This window comes from Sus scrofa, chromosome 4 (genome assembly GCF_000003025.6).
Source record: "Sus scrofa isolate TJ Tabasco breed Duroc chromosome 4, Sscrofa11.1, whole genome shotgun sequence".
Lineage (NCBI taxonomy): Eukaryota > Metazoa > Chordata > Mammalia > Artiodactyla > Suidae > Sus > Sus scrofa.
Genome location: NC_010446.5, coordinates 95678067 through 95699877, shown reverse-complemented (window position 1 = coordinate 95699877; position 21811 = coordinate 95678067). Strand labels below are relative to the sequence as shown.

The window sequence follows — 21811 nt, the reverse complement described above, 5'->3', positions numbered from 1 at the left end:
ATCCGGCATTGCCATGAGCTGTGGTGTAGGTTGCAGACGCGGCTCAGATCCCGCGTTGCTGTGGCTCTGGCGTAGGCCAGTGGCTACAGCTCCGATTCGACCCCTAGCCTGGGAACCTCCATATGCCGCGGGAGCGGCCCAAGAAATAGAAAAAAGACAAAAAATAAAATAAATAAATAAAATAAAATAAAATTGTCCATTTACACCTCGAAAGAGGAGGGGACACTGAACTTCTGGGAGCTCCAGCTCACACTCTGAACGTGGCCACTCCTATGTCTCTCATTTAGAGACCTTCCAAAAATGGCAGCCCCCTGCTCTTTCCACCGCGTGCAGACGGTGAGAAAAAGTCCTTCCCAACATGGCGGCCGAAGGCCCATGCGTCACTTCCTGCAGGACGGTGGATATAAGGAGCAGGATTTCCGCCTTCGCTCCTTTCCGGCGGTGACGACGTCCCTTCGAGAACATGCCTGTGAGTCTCTTGGTCCAGGTTTCGGCGGAGATCTCGCTCTTCTGTCCGCACGCTCCCCTCACGCTGATTTCGGATCGCAGAGGGCACTCATTTGCCCTTCGCGCTTCCCAGGACATTAACTACGGGGACCGCGGAGGCCCGCGGGGTCCCCTGCATAGACGGGAGCGGAGAGGAGATAAGATGGCGGCCCAGCTGCGCAGACACCAGGGGCGGCGAGGGGCGAGCTCTCCCCGGTGTGTGGCAGCGGAGGCTGTTTTCATCATTCCGTGTTCGCCGTTGGTTTCTAAATCTCTGCATTTCTACTTCTCGTAGCTCGCAAAGGATCTCCTTCATCCCTCTCCAGAAGAGGAGAAGAGGAAACACAAGAAGAAGCGCCTGGTGCAGAGCCCCAATTCCTATTTCATGGATGTGAAATGCCCAGGTGAGGAGATAGCTTGTAGGAGTGGGGGAAGCGTTGGAGCCCAAGAATTGCAAAAAGGTCCCATTTCTTGAAAGTTGAAGGTGTGAGATGAGTAAGAATTTTGCAGTGTAGAAGTGACCCAGAGTAGTTTCTTTTCAAAACTTCATCTGCAAAGTAGGAGACACTGGGATGATAGGTTGGGTTTCTGCTGTGGTCATTTTTGTACTTGTACCTGGATGCAAGGTACAGTTACTGAGCGTCCTTCCCGTTCAAGTAGAGGATTCTCTGTTTTTTGACTTTTCAATAATCTTTGATTTCACTCCTTTCCTCTTCAGGCTGTGGGATGATGGTAATGTTTATATTATATGTTAGTGACAAAAAAAACATCGATGGGGGCAGGTAGTCCAGGAAGCTTCCGAGTTGGCTTTAATGTATATGTGGAGCTAGGTAATCAAGTTTAGAATGGGAAAGTGAATTTCGGCAATTACATAACGTTCTGATCTTACAGTTGATACAGGACAGCGTACGTTTAGGTGAAGAAAAGATGGAGAAAGTAAAATAACTAATTTGGTTTTTTCCCCAGGATGCTATAAAATCACCACCGTCTTTAGCCATGCACAAACAGTAGTTTTGTGTGTTGGCTGCTCTACTGTCCTCTGCCAGCCTACAGGAGGAAAAGCAAGGCTTACAGAAGGTAAATGGTTTAATCAGTGTTAGGATTTTGAGGTTTGAATTTTAAGAGAGATCATGTATAATGTCTCATCAAGAGGGTTGGGTTTGATAGTCTTTTTTTTTTTTTTTTTTCCTTCCAGAAGCATTATTAGAAAGCTCTAAATCTCAGAACGCTACTGTCTCAAGCTGGGGTGGATGGGTGATAAAAGGGGCTTCATACAAGCAGAGCTGATAATAGGGTCTTTCAGTGACTACGTAGGAACTGAAGGAGTTGAGAAAAATAACATGTAGCTTTCCTGTTGGTATCATAGATCACTTTGTGGGGCTTCAGCAGGGTAAGGAGGCTGCTGTCAGTTATTCTTAACGACCTTTTTTCTTCCAGGATGCTCCTTCAGACGGAAGCAGCACTAAAAGCACCCTGAGTCAAGATGAATGGGAAATGATCCCAATAAACACGTTTTGGATACATCCTGTTTATTGTCTTGTTTTACTGCTAGGAAGTTCCTACCTCACGTATTCAGGGGCATCCAGAAGAGTGGAGTCTAGAGTCATTTGGGGCAAGTAAGTGGCCAAGTCCGTTTGGGGTATTTCTATCCCTAGGCTCATTGGGTAAATCTGCAGTTTGATTAAAAACTGGGATAGTATGTAAATAGGGTATTTGCTTTCACTTTTATGTTTGTTTAGAATTAAAAATTGACAGTTGATCTTTAAAACCCAATCGCAGTGGGGAGGACCCATCGTGGCACATCGGAAATGAATCCGACTAGGGACAATGAGGATGCGGGTTCCATCCCTTGCCTCACTTGGTGGGTTAAGGATCCAGCATTGCCGTGACCTGTGGTGTAGTTCGAAAATGTGGCTCGGATCTGATGTGGCTGTGGTGTAGGCCGGCAGCTGTAGCTCTGATTAGACCTCTAGCCTGGGAACGTCCATATGCTTCAGGTGCAGCTCTTAAAAAAAAAAAAAAGTAAAATGTAATCCACACACCATTTTAATAGCAAACAGCTTAGGATCTTTTATTCACAGTTCTCAGAAGCCTTGTTAGGAGGCTTATGAGTATAGAGATTGCTGCTTGGCTTCTGGTCTAGGGCTAGAAATCTCCAGTCCTCAACACTTAAAGGAGACTTGTCCGAGCAGAGGTTAGTGCCTTATACTCCAAAGCCAATGTTGTAGCCTCTGGGATGGTGGGGGTTGTGGACTCACGAAGGGAGGGGGAGAACGTGTGTATGTGTAAGAACCTAGAAGTGAAGGAGGAAGAAAAATTGATGAAGGGTGAATAAAGTGAAAGAGGGTGATATCTGAGCTTTTCAAAAATAAAAATAATAGTAATTTTTTTACCTGACTGTGATGTTCCTAGAGTTGGTACGTAAACAACTGGAACTGTCTGTATCTTCTTGAGGAGGGCATTGTATGCTGGGGAAAGAACATGGGAGATGTCACCAATGAAACATTTTCTTTGGGGGAAGGTTTAAAGGGGCAGGTCACCACTTGGCTATAAAAAAGCAGTGAGTCTTCAAATTATTTCAAAGTAATGTATCTATAGGAAAATTTTATTCAATGATTTTTAGAGGTATTTTCAGCTTCTGACTAAAAGATGTGAAATGCATGTATAAATGATATATATTGTGTTGCTTGATGTTTCTAGCTATGAATCTGAGCAAAACTACCTATAATCTAAAGTTTGGCGGTGATTTCCATTTGCGAGTGATATATTTGCCACATTGATTTGTTGCTTCTTGGTAGTAAGTTGGGCAGAAGCTTTATTGTCCTCTAGGTGACTAGGAGTAGGGAGGTTAAGTCACTTTCAATTGCTTGTCCCAAATTAGATGTGATAAACAGCTAATTTTCATCCTCATTTAGTTTGTGAAATAAAATGAAGGCAGTTTCCAAGTCAAAAGTCCACGGTGCTGAATATAAGGACTCCTTACCTAGAAAGAGGAAAGCTGTTGATGCCAACACCGCAAAGAGGGTAAAGAGGATCTGGTAAGAACCCATGAACTTCTGGAGGACACCTGAATCTTTACATTGATCTGTGTATTAGCAGAACAAAAGAAGATAATAGTTATTTCATACATCGGGACAGACGTCACATTTACAAAACTTGTGTGACCCTAAGAGTTAGCTAAAGTACTCAGGACCCAGCCCTCCAGGAAATTCTTCTGCTTCTTAGCAGAGAAAAAGAGGTGAACTGTACTTGGCTTCTCCACCTCTTTGGCTATCTCTTGTGTAATAAACTAAATTCTTGAGCCTCTCGTCGGCTTACAAAAGAGTATTTAAATTCTCTGCCACTTTAAAAATGATTGTTGGCTTTCCTGCACACTTAACTCCTAGTGACATGCTGCCAAATTTGTGACAATCTATGGTGATTCAACTTTCAATTTTAACCCCTTTAGCCTGAAACATTTCTTTGGATCATCATGACCGCTTGTCCACTGGTCTTTTTTTTTACTCAGGTGACATTTCTAGGAACATGATTTGTATATGATCTTGTCCTCAATAAAACTTTAGACTTGTGTCTTTGAAGCATACCTGGCACTTCTGGTTATTTCAGATTCTTCGGTGTCTAGAAATGAACTCTTCCCTGCCCCACCTAACTGCCTGAAATTTTTTGGCCACACCTATGGCATAACAGAAGTTCCTGGCTAGGGATCTAACCCATGTTATAGCAGTGGCAACACCCGATCCTTCACCAGTAGGCCATCAGATTTCCTAAACTGAACTTAACAGGCCTTTTCAGAGAAATTGTCACCAGACCCTCATACTTAGTTCCTATTCTGCATCACTTGTATAAGCCGTCTATCTCTGGGCTCTTAACTGGTCTTACCTCTCATCACTTTTTCACAACTGCCTCCTCTGAAGAATAATTTGAGGTTCCTTACACTAAAAAGCAAGATTTTAGGAGTTCCTGTTGTGGCTCAGCAGCAACGAACCTGACTATTCATGAGGATGCAGGTTCCATCCCTGGCCTTGCTCAGTGTGTTAAGGATGATGGCACTGCCAAAAGCTGGAGTGTAGGTTGCAGACTTGGGTCAGATTCTGAGTTGCTGTGGCTCTGGTGTAGGTCAGCAGCTACAGCTCTGATTCAACTCCTAGCCTGGGAACTATGCTCCAAGTGTGGCCCTAAAAAGACAAAAGTTTCTATAGTCCCTGATTAGGCCCCACTGTTCAAAGTCCAAATACAAGTCAGGAGGTGTAGGAGTTCTGTGGCACAGTGTGTTAAGGATCCAATGTTGGTCACTGCAGCCTGGATTAGATCCCTGGCCTGGGAACATCCAAATGCTGTGCGCGGCCATAAGAAACAAAAAAAGCCTTAGAAGACATACTTATAAAAATAGCACCCCTTGGAGTTCCCATCGTTGCACAGAGGAAACATCTGACTAGGAACCATGAGATTGAGGGTTTGATCCCTGGCCTGGCTCAGTGGGTTAAGGATCTGGCGTTGTTGTGAACTGTGGTGTAGGTCGCAGACTCAGCTGGGATCTGGCATTGCTGTGGCTGTGGCATTGGCCAGCAGCTACAACTCCAATTCGACCCCTAGCCTGGGAACCTTCACATGCCTCGGGTGCTGCCCTAAAAGACAAAAAAAGAAAAAAAAAAAATCACCCCTTGTTCTGGCTACAGTCACTGTTCCACTTGGGCCCTGTCCAGTTTCTACAAGTAGAATTTCTACAGTAGATACCATGCTTAGCACATAATAGTAGGTACTTACATACCTGTATGAATGAGCTGAAGATTGGGTTGGATATATCTAAATACTCCCACCCAAGCAAAAACCCACCTACCCTCTTGGTAGGAATGTAAGTTCATGTAGCCACTATGGAAAACAGTATGGAAATTCCTTTTTTTGATTGCTGTATGATCTAGAAATCCCACTCCTGGGCATATATCTGGATGAATACATTCAAAAAGATAGATGCACCCCTGTGTTCATAGCAGTACTTCACAATAGCTAAGACATGGAAGTAATCTAAATGTCCATAGGCAGGTGAGTGAATAAAGAAGATGAATGTATATACAATGGGATCCTACTTAACCATAAAAAAGAATGAAATAATGCCATTTGCAGCAACATGGATAGACTTGGAAATTAACATGCTAAGTGAAGTAAGTCAGAAAGAGCTACCATATGATAGCACTTACATGTGGAGTCTAAAATGTGACACAGATGAACCTATCTACAAAACGGACTTGTTGCTGTGGGGGAGGGATGGAGAAGTTTGGGGTTAGTGGGTGCAAACTATTATATATAGTATGGATAAACAAAGTTCTTCTGTATAGTACAGACAACTATATTCAGTATGTGATAAACCAGGGGTTCCTGTTGTGGCTCAGCTGAAATGAATCTGACTAGCATCCATGAAGACGAAGATTCAATCCCTGGCCTCACTCTGGGTTGAGGATCTGGTGTTGCCGTGAACTGTGGTGTAGACTGCAGATGCAGCTCTGACCTGGCAACTACAGCTCTGATTTGACCCCAAGCCTGGGAACCTCCATATGCTATGGGTTCGGCCCAAAAAAGACACGCACACAAACGTGATAAACCATAGTGGAAGAGAGTTTTTAAAAGAATGCATGTATGTATAGCTAAATCACTTTGCTGTATAGCAGAAATTAACACTATAAATCAACTACACTTCAATAATAAACTCCCACCTGCTGTGGTTGTGCTCTTGTACTGCTTGTCCCTCTTATCACCAAGAATTGCAGGAGTTCTAACCAGTTTTTTGTTTGTTTGTTTTTGTTTGTTTGTTTCTTTGTTTTTGCCTTGGGCAACTTTGGCAGTCTGGTGAAGTGAATGGATCTCAAGAGTGTTTTTTTCATTTTGTTTGTTTTTTTAGGGCTGTACCCGCAGCATATGGAGGTTCCCAGGCTAGGGGTCTAATCGGAGCTATAGCTGCTGGCCTATGCCACAGCCACAGCAACGCCAGATCTGAGCCTCATCTGCGACGTACACCACAGCTGATGGCAACGCTGGATCCTTAACTCACTGAGCGAGGCCAGGGATTGAACCCACAACTTCATGTTTCCTAGTTGGATTTGTTTCTGCTGTGCCATGAGGGTAATTCCTCAGTGTTTTTTTTGTTTTTGTTTTTTGTCTTTTTGCTATTTCTTTGGGCCGCTCCCGCGGCATATGGAGGTTCCCAGGCTAGGGGTCGAATCGGAGCTGTAGCCACTGGCCTATGCCAGAGCCACAGCAACGCGGGATCCGAGCCGCGTCTGCAACCTACACCACAGCTCATGGCAATGCCGGATCGTTAACCCACTGAGCAAGGGCAGGGACCGAACCCGCAACCTCATGGTTCCTAGTTGGATTAGTTTCCGCTGCGCCACGACAGGAACTCTGACACCTTGAATTCTTATCTATGGATCTTTGTGGAGATCCATGAACTCTAAATTTAAAAACTGTTCTCACAGATTGGACTTGAACAATTGCTATTGCTAAGAATTTGAATATCTCAATTTCCTCAACTTTTTTTTTTTTCTTTTTATGGGTGCACCTGTGGTGTATGGAAGGTGCCAGGCTAGGGGTTTAATTGGAGCTGCGGCTGAAGGCCTTTGCTACAGCCACAGCAATGCAGGATCCAAGCCATATCTTTGACCTACATCAAAGCTTGCAGCAGTTCTGGATCCTTAACCCACTGAGCAAGGCCAGGGATTGAACCCACATCCTGATGGATACTAGTCAGGTTCTTGACCTGCTTAGCCACAACAGGAACTCCAACTTTTTTTTTTTTTTTTGAGTTCCCATTGTGGCTCAGTGGGTTCGATCCCTGGCATTGCTTGGTGGGTTAAGGATCCAGCATTGGTGTGAGCTGTGGTGTAGGTCGCAGACGTGGATTGGATCTGGCATTGCTGTGGCTGTAGCTTAGGCTGGCAGCTGCACTCTGATTCTACCCCTAGACTGGGAACCTCCATATGCCACACCTGTAGCCCTAAAAAAATATTTTTTCTGCAGCATGTAGCATCCTGATACGGGATCTCAGTTCTCAGACCAGGGATTGAATTCAGGCCATGGTAGTGAAAATGCCTGAGTTCCAATCAGAACAAATTGGGTGCTCATACAAACACCCAGGCCAGGGGTCAAATTGGAGCTGCATCTGTGACCTACGCCACATTTATGGCAACACTGGATACTCAACCCACCGAACCAGGCCAGGGAAAAACCTCAGTCCTCACAGAGACAACATCAGGTCCTTCACTCACTGAGCCACAGTGGAAACTCCCTGAAGGTTATATTTTATGGAGTAGGCTTGGAGTATAAACATCCATGCCATAGCTAGTTTAAGTAATCTTGGCCATTCGGTGGTTTTTTTTTTTTGTCTTTTGTTGTTGTTGTTCCTATTTCTTGGGCTGCTCCCGCGGCATATGGAGGCTCCCAGGCTAGGGGTTGAATCGGAGCTGTAGCCACTGGCCTACGCCAGAGCCACAGCAACGCGGGATCCGAGCTGAGTCTGCAACCTACACCACAGCTCACGGCAACGCCGGATCGTTAACCCACTGAGCAAGGGCAGGGACCGAACCCGCAACCTCATGGTTCCTAGTCGGATTCGTTAACCACTGTGCCACGACGGGAACCCCCATTCTGTGGTTTTTGTTCTCGCTATGAAAACTAGGAGCCCCCAGTGCTCACCTGCACCAGATTTAACTTTCTTAGCTCTTACTCGTACAGCCTCATTTTGACTGGTGAGTGCACAGGAAACATTGATGAAAACAGGTGATGCCATCTGCTGGAGGGAAGTGAAGTTGACTACTCTTATGGGGTAGATGACCAGGCCAGGTGTGACAGAAGCTTGCCTATGGCCAGAGACCACTAGAACTGGGGAGCTGGGGAAGACCTTGGAGAAGAGAAAATGGTGTGAAAGAAGGAAAATCAGTTCTTTATCAATACATTCCAATCTTAAGCATATACAGTAACATCTAGGTTTCTAGTTTTAGCTCGCTGTTTGACAGTAGGTCACTCTTTTATTTTTAATTTTTTGGTCTTTTTAGGGCCACACCTGCAGGATATGGAGGTTCCCAGGCTAGGGGTCGAATCGGAATTGTAGCTGCTGGCCTACACCACAGCCACAGCAACACGCGATCTTTAACCCACTGAGCGAGGCCAGGGATCAAACCTGCGACCTCATGGATACTAGTCAGATTCCTTTCCATTGTGCCACGACGGGAACTCCCTATATTTTTTTATGGCTATGCCTATGGCATATGGAAGTTTCCAGGCTGGGATTCCATCCCAGCCTGAGCTTCGACCTATGCCACAGCTACAGCAACACTGGATCCTTTAACCCACTGTGCCGGGCCAGGGATTGAGTCCCTTGCCTCATCAGTGACCTGAGCAACAGAGACAATGCTAGATCCTTAACCTGCTGAGCCACAATGGGAACTCCATTCTGTGGTGACTTTTATCAAGACATACAGTAATTGTTCCTTTACCCTGGACTTCAAATGAAAAATCTTCCACAGCATTCCCGTTGTGGCTCAGTGGTAATGAATCCGACCAGTATCCATGAGGATGCAGGTTTGATGCCAGGTCTTGCTCAGTCAGTTAAGGATCCAGCGTTGCCGTGAGCTGTGGTAATAGGGCACTGACGAGGCTCAGATTCTGAGTTGCTGTGGCTGTGATGTAGGCCAGCAGCTACAACTCTGATGCAACCCCTAGCCTCAGAACCTCCATACGCCATGGGTGCGGCCCTAAAAAAAAGACAAAAAAAAACCCCCAACAAACCCAAACATCTTTCTCAAAACCCTGATCTGTTTTGTTTCAGTCCTTAACATACCTCTAGCTTCTCAAGAACTCTGTCCACTCCCAGTACTCTTATCTCCCCGATGTCTTTTTTGTGGCTAAGAACCAATTCTGACTGGTTGATGTAAAAGGCTGGGGTGAAAGGAATGAGGATTCTTTGCATTCCATTCTTGCTACGTTCACTGACAAGGGTGGCCCAACCGTAGACTGAGGTGTCAGCCATGCTGAGAGCCTGGAGCAGCTCCTCTGACTGTGGTCGAACCTTGATTAGGCAGACATAAGCCCCTGAAGAAAAGAGTAAAAACTGAGCAGGAAGGTTCAGAGGCTCTATTTAGCCAACTGGATTAGAATAGGAAAAATAGTTATATGCAAATTCAAAAGAAAATGTGAACTCAGTTTTAAGTATTCACTATTAGCACACTGTTGGCCATTATGAGGGTGGTTACCAAAGAAAAAACAGCCCCAGGAACCCATAATTGAACTTAGGAATACCATAATTGGTAAATTGACATGTCAGGGAGTATTTGGTATAATACAAATGGAAATTAAAGGGATATAGGATGAAGCAGTCGGAGTTGGGAGATTGGTAAATGGTTTGTGAAAGAAAGGCAAGCTTTGAACATGGTTTAATCACTTCTCTATCAAACCATATCTTGATGGCCTTATTTCTGTCAATCCTATTGTTTTTCTAGTTACCCACACTCAACCTCAGTTGTCTTTTAAAATCCATTCCTTCATTCCTAAGTCTAGTCATCCTCCAAATCTTGCTAACTCACCCTTTGAAATATCTCACATCTGCCCCTTCTGTTACTGTTTCTCTATTATTCTGGTCTAGACCCTCATCAACTCATGCTCGGATTATTGCAATGGCTCCATTTGCCTCCTGTTCTTCTTTATTAGCTACTCTGTGTACTGCCATGAGATAATTTAAAAACTGCTTTAAAATTGTTTTTGAAAACTTTTTCAGGGCTCTATATTGCCTGGAATGTCGTGTTCTCTTCACATCTACCTCAGTCCTAGTCATCCTTCTAAAGGTTACTTCCTCTAAAACCTAACTCTAACCCCTAGGTTTGATGTAGATATTTCTGCCATCTTGGCATCCTATGTATATCTTTATTGTATAACTAATCACCCTGTGCACTACTAGTAAGAGTTAAAAGCCTTGTCTTACTCATCCATACCTCCAGTGCCTATCCTGGTACCAAGCATTCTCTTTGGTGCTCAACAGTTTGCTGAATGAACCTTCCTTCAGTGGTGTCTCATTACCCATACTACTGAACTGTCTGACTTTGGAGCAGACGCTCTTCCATGTTGTAGCACTATTTACATTTGACCTGAATCATCTCATTTTAGGTCAGTTGATTTATATAAAGTCCTCCCAATGTCATGCTTAGTTCTACTTCCCACTTGTTAATGCCATTCTTCTGTGTGGAATATCCTTCAGTTCAACAACATTCAAACATTCTGCTACTAGTTGGGGATAAAAGATGAATGAGGAGTTCCCATCGTGGCTCAGTGGTTAACGAATCCAACTAGGAACCATGAGGTTGCAGGTTTGATCCCTGGCCTTGCTCAGTGGGTTAAGCATCCGGCGTTGCTGTGAGCTGTGGTATGGGTCACAGACACGGCTTGGATCCTGCGTTGCTGTGGCTCTGGCATAGGCTGGCGGTTACAGCTCCGATTAGACCCCTAGCCTGGGAACCTCCATATGCCGAAGGAGTGGCCCTAGAAAAGGCAAAAAGACAAAAAAAAAAAAAAAAAAAAAAAAAAAAAAAAGGAATGAGACATAATCCAACCCTCACAGAGATAACAGGCTAAGAAAGGAGAAAACAGTAAGTTATAATAGAAAAGCATAGCATATTATAAAGACAAATGTTATATTGGAGTTCCTGTTGTGGTGCAGCAGAAATGAATCCGACTAGGAACCATGAGGTCTGATCCCTGGCCTTGCTCAGTGGGTTAAGGATCTGGCGTTGCCGTGAGTTGTGGTATAGGTCAAAGATGCGGCTCGGATCACGAGTTGCTGTGGCTATGGTGTAGGCTGGCAGCTGTAGCTCCGATTAGACCCCTAGCCTGGGAACCTGCATGTGCCGCGGGTGTGGCCCTAAAAAGACAAAAAAAAAAAAAAAAAAAAAAGACACGTGTTCTATATATATGTTGGGTGGATAGAACCAAAATGCTGATTGAGAAAGATTCCATAGTTATATAGCAGATGAAACTGGAAAGTTGAAACGCAATCCAATAAGAAGGTGATATTTGCACAAATATGAAAACAAAGGGAGGAGTTCCCTTTGTGGTGCAGTGGAAACAAATCGACTGGTATCCTTGAGGACCCCTGGGCTTGTTCAGTGGGTCGGGGATCTGGTGTTGCTGTGAGCTGTGGTGTAGGTCATAGACGAGGCTCGGATCCTGAGTTGCTGTGGCTGTGGCGTAGGTTGGCAGCTGTAGCTCTGATTTGACCTCCAGCCTGGGAACTTCCATATGCTTTGGATGAAGCCCTAAAAAAGCAAGAAAGAAAAAAGAAAACAGGGGAAACCAGATTAAATTGGTGGAACCCACCTTTCTCTGTGCTGAAACCTGAATGGACATGAAAGACTTTACTTGCTGGAATGTCTAGCAAAGTATTACTGAACTGTACATGGCACAACATGAGGGTCTCTGGAAGAAGTATTGTTGTAATAGCCAAGGCCTGACTTGGGGTGCAGGTTCCTAATAAGCAGAAAAGAGGTAAATAGCTTTGTTACTAAGAATAATTTATAAAAGGGGAGACAACTATATAGAAGCAGCTGCTATTTTAATTAATTAATTTAGGCTGCCCCTGTGACACATGGACGTTCTCAGGCAAGGGGTCGAATTGGAGCTGCAGCTGGGGCCTACACCACAGCCACCACAACATGGGATTCGAGACACAACTGTGACCTATGCTGCAGCATGCAGCCATATCTTCAACCCTCTGAGTGAGGCCAGGGAGCAAACCCACATCCTCACAGAGACAATGTTGGGTCCTTTATCCACTGAGCCACAATGGGATCTCCTGATTATTTATTTACTTGTTTATTTAAGGCAAGAAATAGATTTATTAAGATAGGACGCTTGTGAGAGATGCAAGGGGGCAGGTAAGGAGGCTCTGCCTCAAGGATCAGGTGGGCTACAGTTTTATAGTCCAAGGGGAGTGGGGGAACTCCTGGTATTTAAAATAAAAAAATCAAGAAAGAGGGTCAGTGGGAGTTCCCATTGTGGTTCAGTGGAACTTCCATATGTTACAGGCATGGATGTAAAAAGAAAGAAAAAAAGAAGGAAAGAAAGAAACAAAGAAAGGCGTTCCCATCGTGCCGAAGCGGAAATGAATCTGAGGTTGTGGATTTGATCCCTGGCCTCGATCAGTGGGTTAAGGATCCGGTGTTGCTGTGAGCTCTGGTGTAGGTTGCAGACTCGGCTTGGATCTGGCATGGCTGTGACTGTGGTGTGTAGGCTGGCAGCCATAGCTCCTATGAGACCCCCTAGCTTGGGAACCTCTACATGCCGCAGGTGCGGCCCTAAAAAGAAAGAAAGAAAGGAAAGGAAGGAAACTTGGATTGCTAATCCAAAGGGGTAAGTGAACTGAGGGAGGATGGGAAGGTTGGGAATGATCACCCAGACCTAAGAAGAGATTCCTGACCTTTGAGATTGACACCATTTCTGCCAGTGGTGATGAAGAGCTTGAACACAGTTGAGTTGGGGGTATTGGTGAGATAAGTCTTGAGATCATAACTGAGTGTTAATCTTGATGATGTATTGACCACCACCTGTCAGCAAACCAAAGGAAAATTGGTACCTAAGTTCTTAGAAAATCTGGTTCCCTTCCTCTCCATCCTCTGTAACTTACTTAACTAAAACATCTGTTCCACATAAGAGCAAATTGCCCTTCTGGTCATCACATATTTGAGAACCACAAAATCTGTTCACTTTCGAGAAGAAAATATTTTTTTCTAAAAGGAGGTCTTTGTCCATTATTCCTTCTGACATATCTTCCCTTTGTATGACTATCTATTAAAATGACTTTGAGGAGCTCCCGTCGTGGCGCAGCAGAAATGAATCCTAATAGGAACCATGAGGTTGAGGGTTTGATCCCTGGCCTCACTCAGTGGGTTAAGGATCCAGCATTGCTGTGAGATGTGGTGTAGGTCGCAGATTCGGTTTGGATCTGGCGTTGCTGTGGCTGTGGTGTGGGCCAGCAGCTACAGCTCTGATTCGCCCCCTAGCCTGGGAAGCTCTGTATGCCGCGGCTCTAAAAGGACAAAAGACAAAAAAACTAATTAAATAAAAAAAAAATAAAATGACTTTAAGAGTTCTCGATAGGTGCAATGGGACCAGCGGTGACTTGGGCGTGCTGGGACGAAAGTTCAATCCCTGGGTTAAGTGGGTTAAGGATCTGGAGTTGCTGTAGCTGCGGTTTAGGTCACAATTGTGACTGGATCTGATCCCTGGTCTGGGAACTCCATATGCTGAGGGGGTGCGGAGGCGGGGGAGAGTGGTGGCCAAAAACAAAACAAAATAAAACCTTGGGGAAAAAATGACTTTGAAGAAAATTGCAATTTTTTTCTTTCTTTTTTTTTTGTCTTTAGGGCCACACCTTTGGCATATGGAGATTCCCAGGCTAAGGGTCAAATTGGAGCTGTAGCTCCTGGCCTACACCACAGCACAGCAATGCCAGATCTAAGCCTCGTCTGCAAACTACACCACACCTCACTGTAACGCCAGATCCTTAATCCACTGAGTGAGGCCAGGGATCGAACCTGCATCCTCATGGAAGCCTGTCAGTTTCGTTTCTGATGAGCCATGATGGGAACTTCTCTTTCTTTTTTTTTTGGCCATGCCCTTCAGTATGCCCGAAGTCTCCAGGCCAGGGATCAAACCTGAGTGACCTGAGCCACAGAACTGACAATGGCAGATCCCCAACCTATCACTGACTCCCAGACTTTTATGTCTAGCTACCTCAACATATCCATTTGACAGCTAATAGACAACCAATTTTTCAGGACCAAAACAAATCTCAAAACCATTCTACCAAGAGTCTCACCCATTTCTTTCTCTCTCTCTGTTTTTTTTTTTTTTTTTTGTCTTTTTGCTATTTCTTTGGGCTGCTCCCACGGCATATGGAGGTTCCCAGGCTAGGGGTCGAATCGGAGCTGTAGCCACCGGCCTACGCCAGAGCCACAGCAAGGCGGGATCCGAGCCGCGTCTGCAACCTACACCACAGCTCACGGCAATGCCGGATCGTTAACCCACGGAGCAAGGGCAGGGACCGAATCTGCAACCTTATGGTTCCTAGTCGGATTCGTTAACCACTGCGCCACGACGGGAACTCCTTTCTTTCTTTTTTTCTTTCTTTCTTTCTTTTTTTCTTTCTTTCTCTCTCTCTCTCTTTCTTTCTTTCTTCCTTCCTTCCTTACCTCCCTCCCTCCCTCCTTTCCTCCTTTCCTCCCTTCCTCCCTTTTATTCTTTCGTTCTTTCTTTCTTGGCTATGCCCATGGAATATGGAAGTTCCAGAACTAGGAATGGAACCCATGGCACTGTAGTAACCAGAGCCACAGCAGTGAGAACACCGGATTCTTAACCTGTTGACCACAAGGAACTCCTTATGCATTTCAGTTGATGGTAATTCTGTTCTTTTAGTCATTCAATCAAAAATATAAGTGAGGGAGTTCCTGTCGTGGCACAGTGGTTAACGAATCTGACTAGGAACCATGAGGTTGCGGGTTTGGTCCCTGCCCTTGCTTCAGTGGGTTAACAATCCGGCGTTGCTGTGAGCTGTGGTGTAGGTCGCAGACGCAGCTCGGATCCTGCATTGCTGTGGTCTGGCGTAGGCTAGTGGCTGAAGCTCCGATTGGACCCCTAGCCTGGGAACCTCCATATGCCGCAGGAGCGGCCCAAGAAAAGGCAAAAGGACAAAAAAAAAAAAAAATATATATATATATGTATATATATGTGTGTATATGTATATATATATATGTGTATATGTGTATATATATGTATATATATATGTATATATATGTATGTATGTATATATATATATATATATATATATGTATACATATATATATATATGTGAGAGTTCCCATCCTGGCTCAGTGGAAATGAATCTGACTAGCATCCATGAAGACACAGGTTCAATCCCTGGGCTCACTCGGTGGGTTAAGGATCTGGTTTTGCCATGAGCTGTGGTATAGGTCACAGATATGGGTCAGATCCACCATTGCTGTGGCTGTGGTGTAGGCCAGCAGCTACAGCTCTGATTCAACCTCTAGCCTGGGAACCTCCATATGCCACAGGTTCAGACCTAAAAAGACCAAAAAAAAAAAACAAAAACCCTAAGTAAGGGAGTTCCTGCCATGGCACAGTGGGTTAAAAATCCAACTGTAGCCACTCAGGTTTCTGCAAAGGCACAGGTTTGATCCCCGGCCTGATGTTGCCACAGCTGTAGATCAGGTCAAAGCTGTGGCTGGGCAATGCCTGGCCCAGGAACTTCCATAGGCCATAGGTGCGGCCATTAAACAAACAAAGAAACAAATGAAAAACCCAAGTCAGGAGTTCCTGTTGTAGTAGTATAAACCCTAGTAGTATTCATGAGGATGTGGGTTCAATCCCTGGCCTTGCTCAGTGGGTTAAGGATCTGGTGTTGTCATGACCTGTGGTGTAGGTCACAGATGCAGCTCGGATCCTCTGTTGCTGTGGCTGTGGTGTAGGACGGCAGCTGCAGCTTCCTTTCGACCCCTAGCCTGGGAACTTCCATATGCCTCAGGTGCAACCCTGAAAAAGCAAAAAACCTCCCTCCAAACTCAAAACTCAAAGTCATTCTTGATTCTCTTGCACCCTATATATAGTCTGTCAGGAAATTGTCAACTATATCTATAAAATATATTTAGAATCTAATCAAATTTTCACCACCTCCTCTGTTATTACCCTAGTTCCCTGTCATATCTCATCTGGGTTACTGCAATAATAGCCTCCCAACTGTTCTTTCAGATTCTACATTGCCTCTACAGTCTAGTATCAACTAGTAGCCATAACAATATTTTATTTATTTTTTTATTTTTTTGTCTTTTCTAGGGCCGCATCCACGGTATATGGAGTTCCCAGGCTAGGGGTCCAATCAGAACTGTAGCCACCAGCCTATGCTACAGCCAAGCAACATCAGATCTGAGCCATTGTCTGTGACCTACACCACAGCTCATGGCAATGCCGGATCCTTAACCCACTGAGCGAGGCCAGGGATCGAACCTGCAACCTCATAGTTCCTGGTCGGGTTTGTTTCCTCTGCACCATGACGGGAATTCTGGAAAGAGTTACTCTTGATTCTTCAACTTTTTCTTTTTTTTTTTTGGTCTTTTTGCCATTTCTAGGGCCGCTCCTGGGTCATGTGGAGGTTCCCAAGCTAAGGGTCTAATCGGAAGCTGTAGCAACCGGCCTACACCAGGGCCACAGCAATGCGGGATCCAAGCCGCATTTGGGACCTACACCACAGCTCATGGCAACGCCAGATCCTCAACCCACTGAGCAAGGCCAGGGATTGAACCTGAAACCTCATGGTTCCTAGTTGGATTCATTAACCACTGAGCTACGACGGAAACTTCTGATTCTTCAACTTTTATATCATTAGGTTTACCTCTCGATATGTTTTCACCAGCCCTGGGATGTCATGAAATATCGTTGCTGTTCCTGGACTCCTGGCCACTCCTACTCCAGTGACAATGTCTGTTTGTAGAATATTGTCAGCAGAAATCATCCATGTCCCGGGTTCACCTAGGAAAAGACAAGAGAAGGCACTTAGATATAAATCGAAGGTCACTCTAACCTTACTCAGAATACAAATCAGTAGACCATTTAAGTATCCCTCCCAGGAGGAACACGCGGCATTGAGGATAACTGTTTTCTGCATGTCACTTTCCCCTTCATATATCATGTCAGCAGAATAAAATAGGAACTACTGACCCTCAGAATCACAAAAGGAGCTACTTAGTTGGAGAATGCAATGGTTCTCCTTTGGAAAAAGAAAAACTCTTTTTACACATAGGGATAACTCTCTGATTAAACTTTATATACCCTGCTAAGGATGAAGCTGCTTTGAGCTACTAATTGATAAGAGCAGGAAGACTATAAGCAAGGGTCAGCTGGCAGAAGAGAGGATTCATTTACTTTGGTTTAAGTCTCAAGGTAGCAAGAGAATGTCAAATATTAGATTAGGTTACTGATCCTGGCATGTGGCCCTTCTGCTTCCCCATCCAAAGTGTACGGATTTGGGAGTTCCCATCTTGGCTCAGTGGTTAACGAATCCGACTAGGAACCATGAGGTTTCGGATTCAATCCCTGGCCTTGCTCAGTGAGTTAAGGATCCGGCGTTGCCGTAAGCTATGGTGTAGATCTCAGACTCAGCTCGGATCCTGGATTGCTGTGGCTCTGGCGTAGGCCAGCAGCTACAGCTCTGATTCGACCCCTAGCCTGGGAACCTCCATATGCCATGGGAGCGGCCCTAGGAAAAGGTAAAAAGAAAAAAACAAAAACAAAAACAAAAACAAAAAAATGCAAAAAATCCCCCAAAAATAAAAAAACAAAGTGTGTGGATTTGGGATGCTCCCAAAATTCCAGAATGAAAGACAGAGGGACAATCCTAACAGAATCTGGGAAAAGGGAGTAAAAAAGCCTCTGCTTCATCGACAAAAGATTATAAGCAGAGTTAGCTCATCAGCCCTAGATTACATGTTTTAAGTAGTGGTTGCTTGCAAGTCAATTTGGAGGATCTGACCTAGGCTGCATAGAGCTCCCTTTGGATCAACTCCAAAGTATATAGTTAGTGTTAAAGTCAGGTCCAACATTACATCACTTTACCCAAACACATGTCTTCATAGTTTCCAGAAGAGGATGTACAGCTCAAGGCCACATACACTAGCCAGCCTTACTTGGATGGATGGATTATATGGTGGCATACCCCCAGTCAGTTTATGCCATTTTGGGGTATGCTACCTGTAAGCCCAAAGATAAAATACACACTGATTTTCTTTTCTCTTCTTTCTTTCTTTTTTTTGGTCTTTTGTCTTTTTACGGCTGTACCCGTGGCATATGGAGGCTCTAACTGGAGCTGCAGCTGCTGGCCTACACCAGAGCTACAGCACGGTGGGATCCGAGCCACATCTGCAGCCTACACCACAGCTCACAGCAACACTGATCCTTAACCCACTGAGCGAGGCCAGGGATCGAACCCGAAACCTCATGGTTCCTATTCAGATTCATTTCCGCTGTGCCACGATGGGAACTCCAGATTTTCTTTAACGTAATAGTACTTCTTAGAACAGAAATGCTTTGCTAATCAAGAGTATAGTGTAGGGAGTTCCCTTTGTGGCACAGCAGAAACAAATCTGACTAGTATTCATGAGGATGCAGGTTCCATCCTTGGCCTCACTCAGTGGGTTTAAGGATCTGGTGTTGCAGTGGCTGTGGCGTAGGCCGGCAGCTGTAGCTCTGATTTGACCCCTTGCCTGGGAACTTCCTTATGCCAAGAGCGTGGCCCTAAAGAAAAAAAAAAAAAAAAAAAAAAAGGTATACCATAGCCCAGTACAAGGCCAAACCTTCTTACAGTGATAGTATAGAATATGTAGGAGTTAGGCCTTCAAATGTGCCTCACAAAATAGTGTACATACAATTGGTTCTTAGAAATAAAGCCTTATGGTCCTTTCCTTCCTTTGATTTCATCCTTTACCGATGTTCAACTTAGCAATTACCCTCCTTCAGAAGCTGGGGATGGACACAACTTAGAATAGATTTACAAGTAGATCCTGCTGAGTAGCATTGAGAAATTTGTCTAGATACTCATGTTGCAACAGAACAAAGGGTGGGGAAAAAAATGTAATTGTAATGTATACATGTAAGGATAACTTGATCCTCTTGCTGTACAGTGGGAAAATAAAATAAAATAAAATAAAATAAAAGGATACTTTAAAGAAAAAAAAAAAGAAGCTGGGGATGGAGGAGAAGGCACAATACTCACACTGCCTATATATATTCAATAGGCGCTTGATAAATACTATGGGCTGACCTCTAATTGGCTGGCCATGGAGAGACATGGGCACTAAACAGAATTATATGGAAGATAATAAAGCACATAAAAGTATCTTCTTTCTCAGAGAGCCCCTTAGATTTTAGATAATTTGGAAAAAAGTCTCTAAGGGATGAGTTGCTTTCTAATCCTGTCAGTTGTGTGGTTGAGAAAGGGAAGGTATACAAACCATTCTGGCTGAGGAGGTGGGTGCTGAAGCAGATGACATCTCCCACAAATGTAAGCGTGGTGTCTGGCTCGATGGCGTGCTCTACAGAAACAGGAATATAATCTGCCATGCCTGGATGTCTTTGGTCCCAGAGCCCTATAAGTGTCACCCCTCTGTTCACAGCCTGGGCCATGTATGTATAGTTCTTATTCCCTGGTCCAATAAGCAGCAGGTCATCTCTGAAAGTAGACATGAAAAGTAGAAATCTCTGAAAAGAGACAACATTTAGGAAATGGTTCTGGGGACAGATTCTATCACAACACTTTATATTCAATAGGTCAAAAGTTCAGATTGGGGGGTTCCCATTGTGGCTCAGCAATAACAAACCAGACTAGTAACCATGAGGACTTGGGTTTGATCCCTGGCCCAGCTCTGAGCTGGTTAAGGATCTGGCGTCGCTGCAGCTGTGGTGTAGGCTGGCAGCTGCAACTCTGATCTGACACCTAGCCTGGGAGCTTCCATATGTCATGGGTGCGCTGCTAATTAAAAAAAAAAAATCAGATGGAATTCTACAATGGAGAGTAAACAACTAGGGGCTATGGATCAGGTCTATTACCTGCATATATATAGCGCCCAGTAAGGGTTTTTTTTTAATTAAAATTTTTTTCCAGTACAGCTTTTTGATAATACTCCAATTAGCTCACCATGGGAGCTTTCTATGAAGTCAAATTTAAAACGTCCTGAAATCTTTCTTTGTTGAACAACTAATTCTGGTCTTTTCCCCATCTTTGTGAAAGAACGATCAGATTCCAAGTGCAATACATGAAAGTGATTTACTGGAACTGCTGTATAATATCTGGCTAATCTACAAGATTTCTTTTTCTTTCTTTTTTTTTTTTTTTTTTTTTTTTGTCTTTTTGCCATTTCTTGGGCCGCTCCCGCAGCATATAGAGGTTCCCAGGCTAGGGGTCCAATTGGAGCTGTAGCTGCTAGCCTATGCCAGAGCCACAGCAACGCGGGATCCGAGCCACGTCTGCGACCTACACCACAGCTCACGGCAACACCGGATCCTTAACCCACCGAGTAAGGCCAGGGATTGAACCCTCAACCTCATGGTTCCTAGTCGGATTCGTTAACCACTGAGCCACGACGGGAACTCCTACAAGATTTCTACCACAGTGTCAACATCATTCCTTTGCCTTCCATACCTGTTCAAAGCCAGATAAAGTTGGGTATTATGTGTGTGGAATTTCTCTCCGATGCTATTATAAAACTGAACAAAGAAGGTGAGAGACATGCCCAAGGGAAAGGCTGATAGGGTCCTTCCTTGAGCTGCGTACAGCTTGGGTTGGCTGCTTATTCGCAGGTAAGTCACCGGTGCTACCTGTGGAAGACAAAACCACTGTACAGAGGAGGATGCATTGGACAGGAGCTTCAGCCATATTCTCAGATTTATGATCAGTGAAAAAAACACTGTTCCTCTTTCATAGGAAATAATTAGCTCTTGATTTCAGATGACAAATCAGAGTGAAAAAGAAATATGACAGCATAGGAAATGGCTTTTTAATTATTACAGTGGAAATGTGAAGAGAAGTTGGAGCTTTTTGAGGAAAGGATTGCATTCCATCTATTTGGTGCAGAGTGTCAATATTTATTGTTAAATAACTGATAATTTGTCAAGAATTATCACGTTATTTATTTATTTATTTATTTTTGTCTTTTGTCTTTTCAGGGCCGCACCCGCAGCATGTGGAGGTTCCCAGGCTAGGGGTCCAATCTGAGCTACAGCTGCTGGCCTCCGCCAGAGCCACAGCAACTCGGGATCAAAGCCACGTCTGCGACCTACACCACAGCTCATGTCAATGCCGGATCCTCAACCTTCCAGGCGAGGTCAGGGATTGAACCTGAAACCTCATGGTTCCTAGTCGGATTCATTTCCTCTGTGCCACGACAGGAACTCCCTGTCAAGAATACTTTAGACTGTGCTTTCACACTGTAAGATAAACTATGTTATGGTAAAAGAAGCCTAGCATTGAACCCTAGCTTTATCATTTCATGGATTCATTCAACCATTCTAGGTTTCCTATTTCTTACCAGTTTAATAGGGATAATAATAATACCTGTCTCATAGGTTTTTTGTGGTATTTAGATGAGGTAATATATATAAAAGGAGTAACACAGAAGCTGGAGTATACTAGATTTTTTAAGGCCTAAAGTTTTTTTGTTTGTTTTATTTATTTATATATTTTTATTTTTTGTCTTTTCTAGGGCTGCACCTGCAGCATATGGAG

The 21811-nt window shown here is 44.3% G+C and overlaps 2 protein-coding genes across 3 annotated transcripts in view; one reads left to right on the top strand and one right to left on the bottom strand.

Annotated features, from left to right (window-relative positions):
- On the top strand, positions 397 to 2009 carry RPS27 (ribosomal protein S27). Of its 2 annotated transcripts, none has more exons than XM_003125735.3 (4): positions 397 to 469; positions 782 to 890; positions 1453 to 1563; positions 1924 to 2009. In XM_003125735.3, the coding sequence occupies exons 1-4, from the start codon at positions 464 to 466 to the stop codon at positions 1950 to 1952; spliced, it is 255 nt and encodes an 84-aa protein (XP_003125783.1). In that variant the 5' UTR covers positions 397 to 463; the 3' UTR covers positions 1953 to 2009. The 2 variants fall into 2 exon arrangements, with proteins under 2 accessions (XP_003125783.1, XP_020945453.1); XM_021089794.1 differs by having other exon boundaries at positions 431 to 702.
- Positions 2682 to 21811, bottom strand: part of NUP210L (nucleoporin 210 like) — a 123223-nt gene continuing 104093 nt past the window's right edge. The window contains exons 31-40 of the mRNA XM_021089795.1: positions 20729 to 20904; positions 19542 to 19759; positions 16928 to 17064; positions 12941 to 13067; positions 11842 to 11991; positions 9317 to 9567; positions 8173 to 8377; positions 3470 to 3571; positions 2880 to 2954; positions 2682 to 2779 (exon numbers count right to left, since the gene is read on the bottom strand). Of these exons, the coding sequence (XP_020945454.1) occupies positions 2682 to 2779; positions 2880 to 2954; positions 3470 to 3571; positions 8173 to 8377; positions 9317 to 9567; positions 11842 to 11991; positions 12941 to 13067; positions 16928 to 17064; positions 19542 to 19759; positions 20729 to 20904 (1539 nt within the window). The remainder of the gene's footprint in view (positions 2780 to 2879; positions 2955 to 3469; positions 3572 to 8172; positions 8378 to 9316; positions 9568 to 11841; positions 11992 to 12940; positions 13068 to 16927; positions 17065 to 19541; positions 19760 to 20728; positions 20905 to 21811) is intronic.

Bases quoted from the DNA above. Each gene is read 5' to 3' on its own strand.
- RPS27 (XM_003125735.3), top strand. The intron at 891-1,452 runs GTGAGGAGATAG...TTTTTTCCCCAG, and splicing joins CATGGATGTGAAATGCCCAG to GATGCTATAAAATCACCACC. The intron at 1,564-1,923 runs GTAAATGGTTTA...TTTTTCTTCCAG, and splicing joins AAAAGCAAGGCTTACAGAAG to GATGCTCCTTCAGACGGAAG.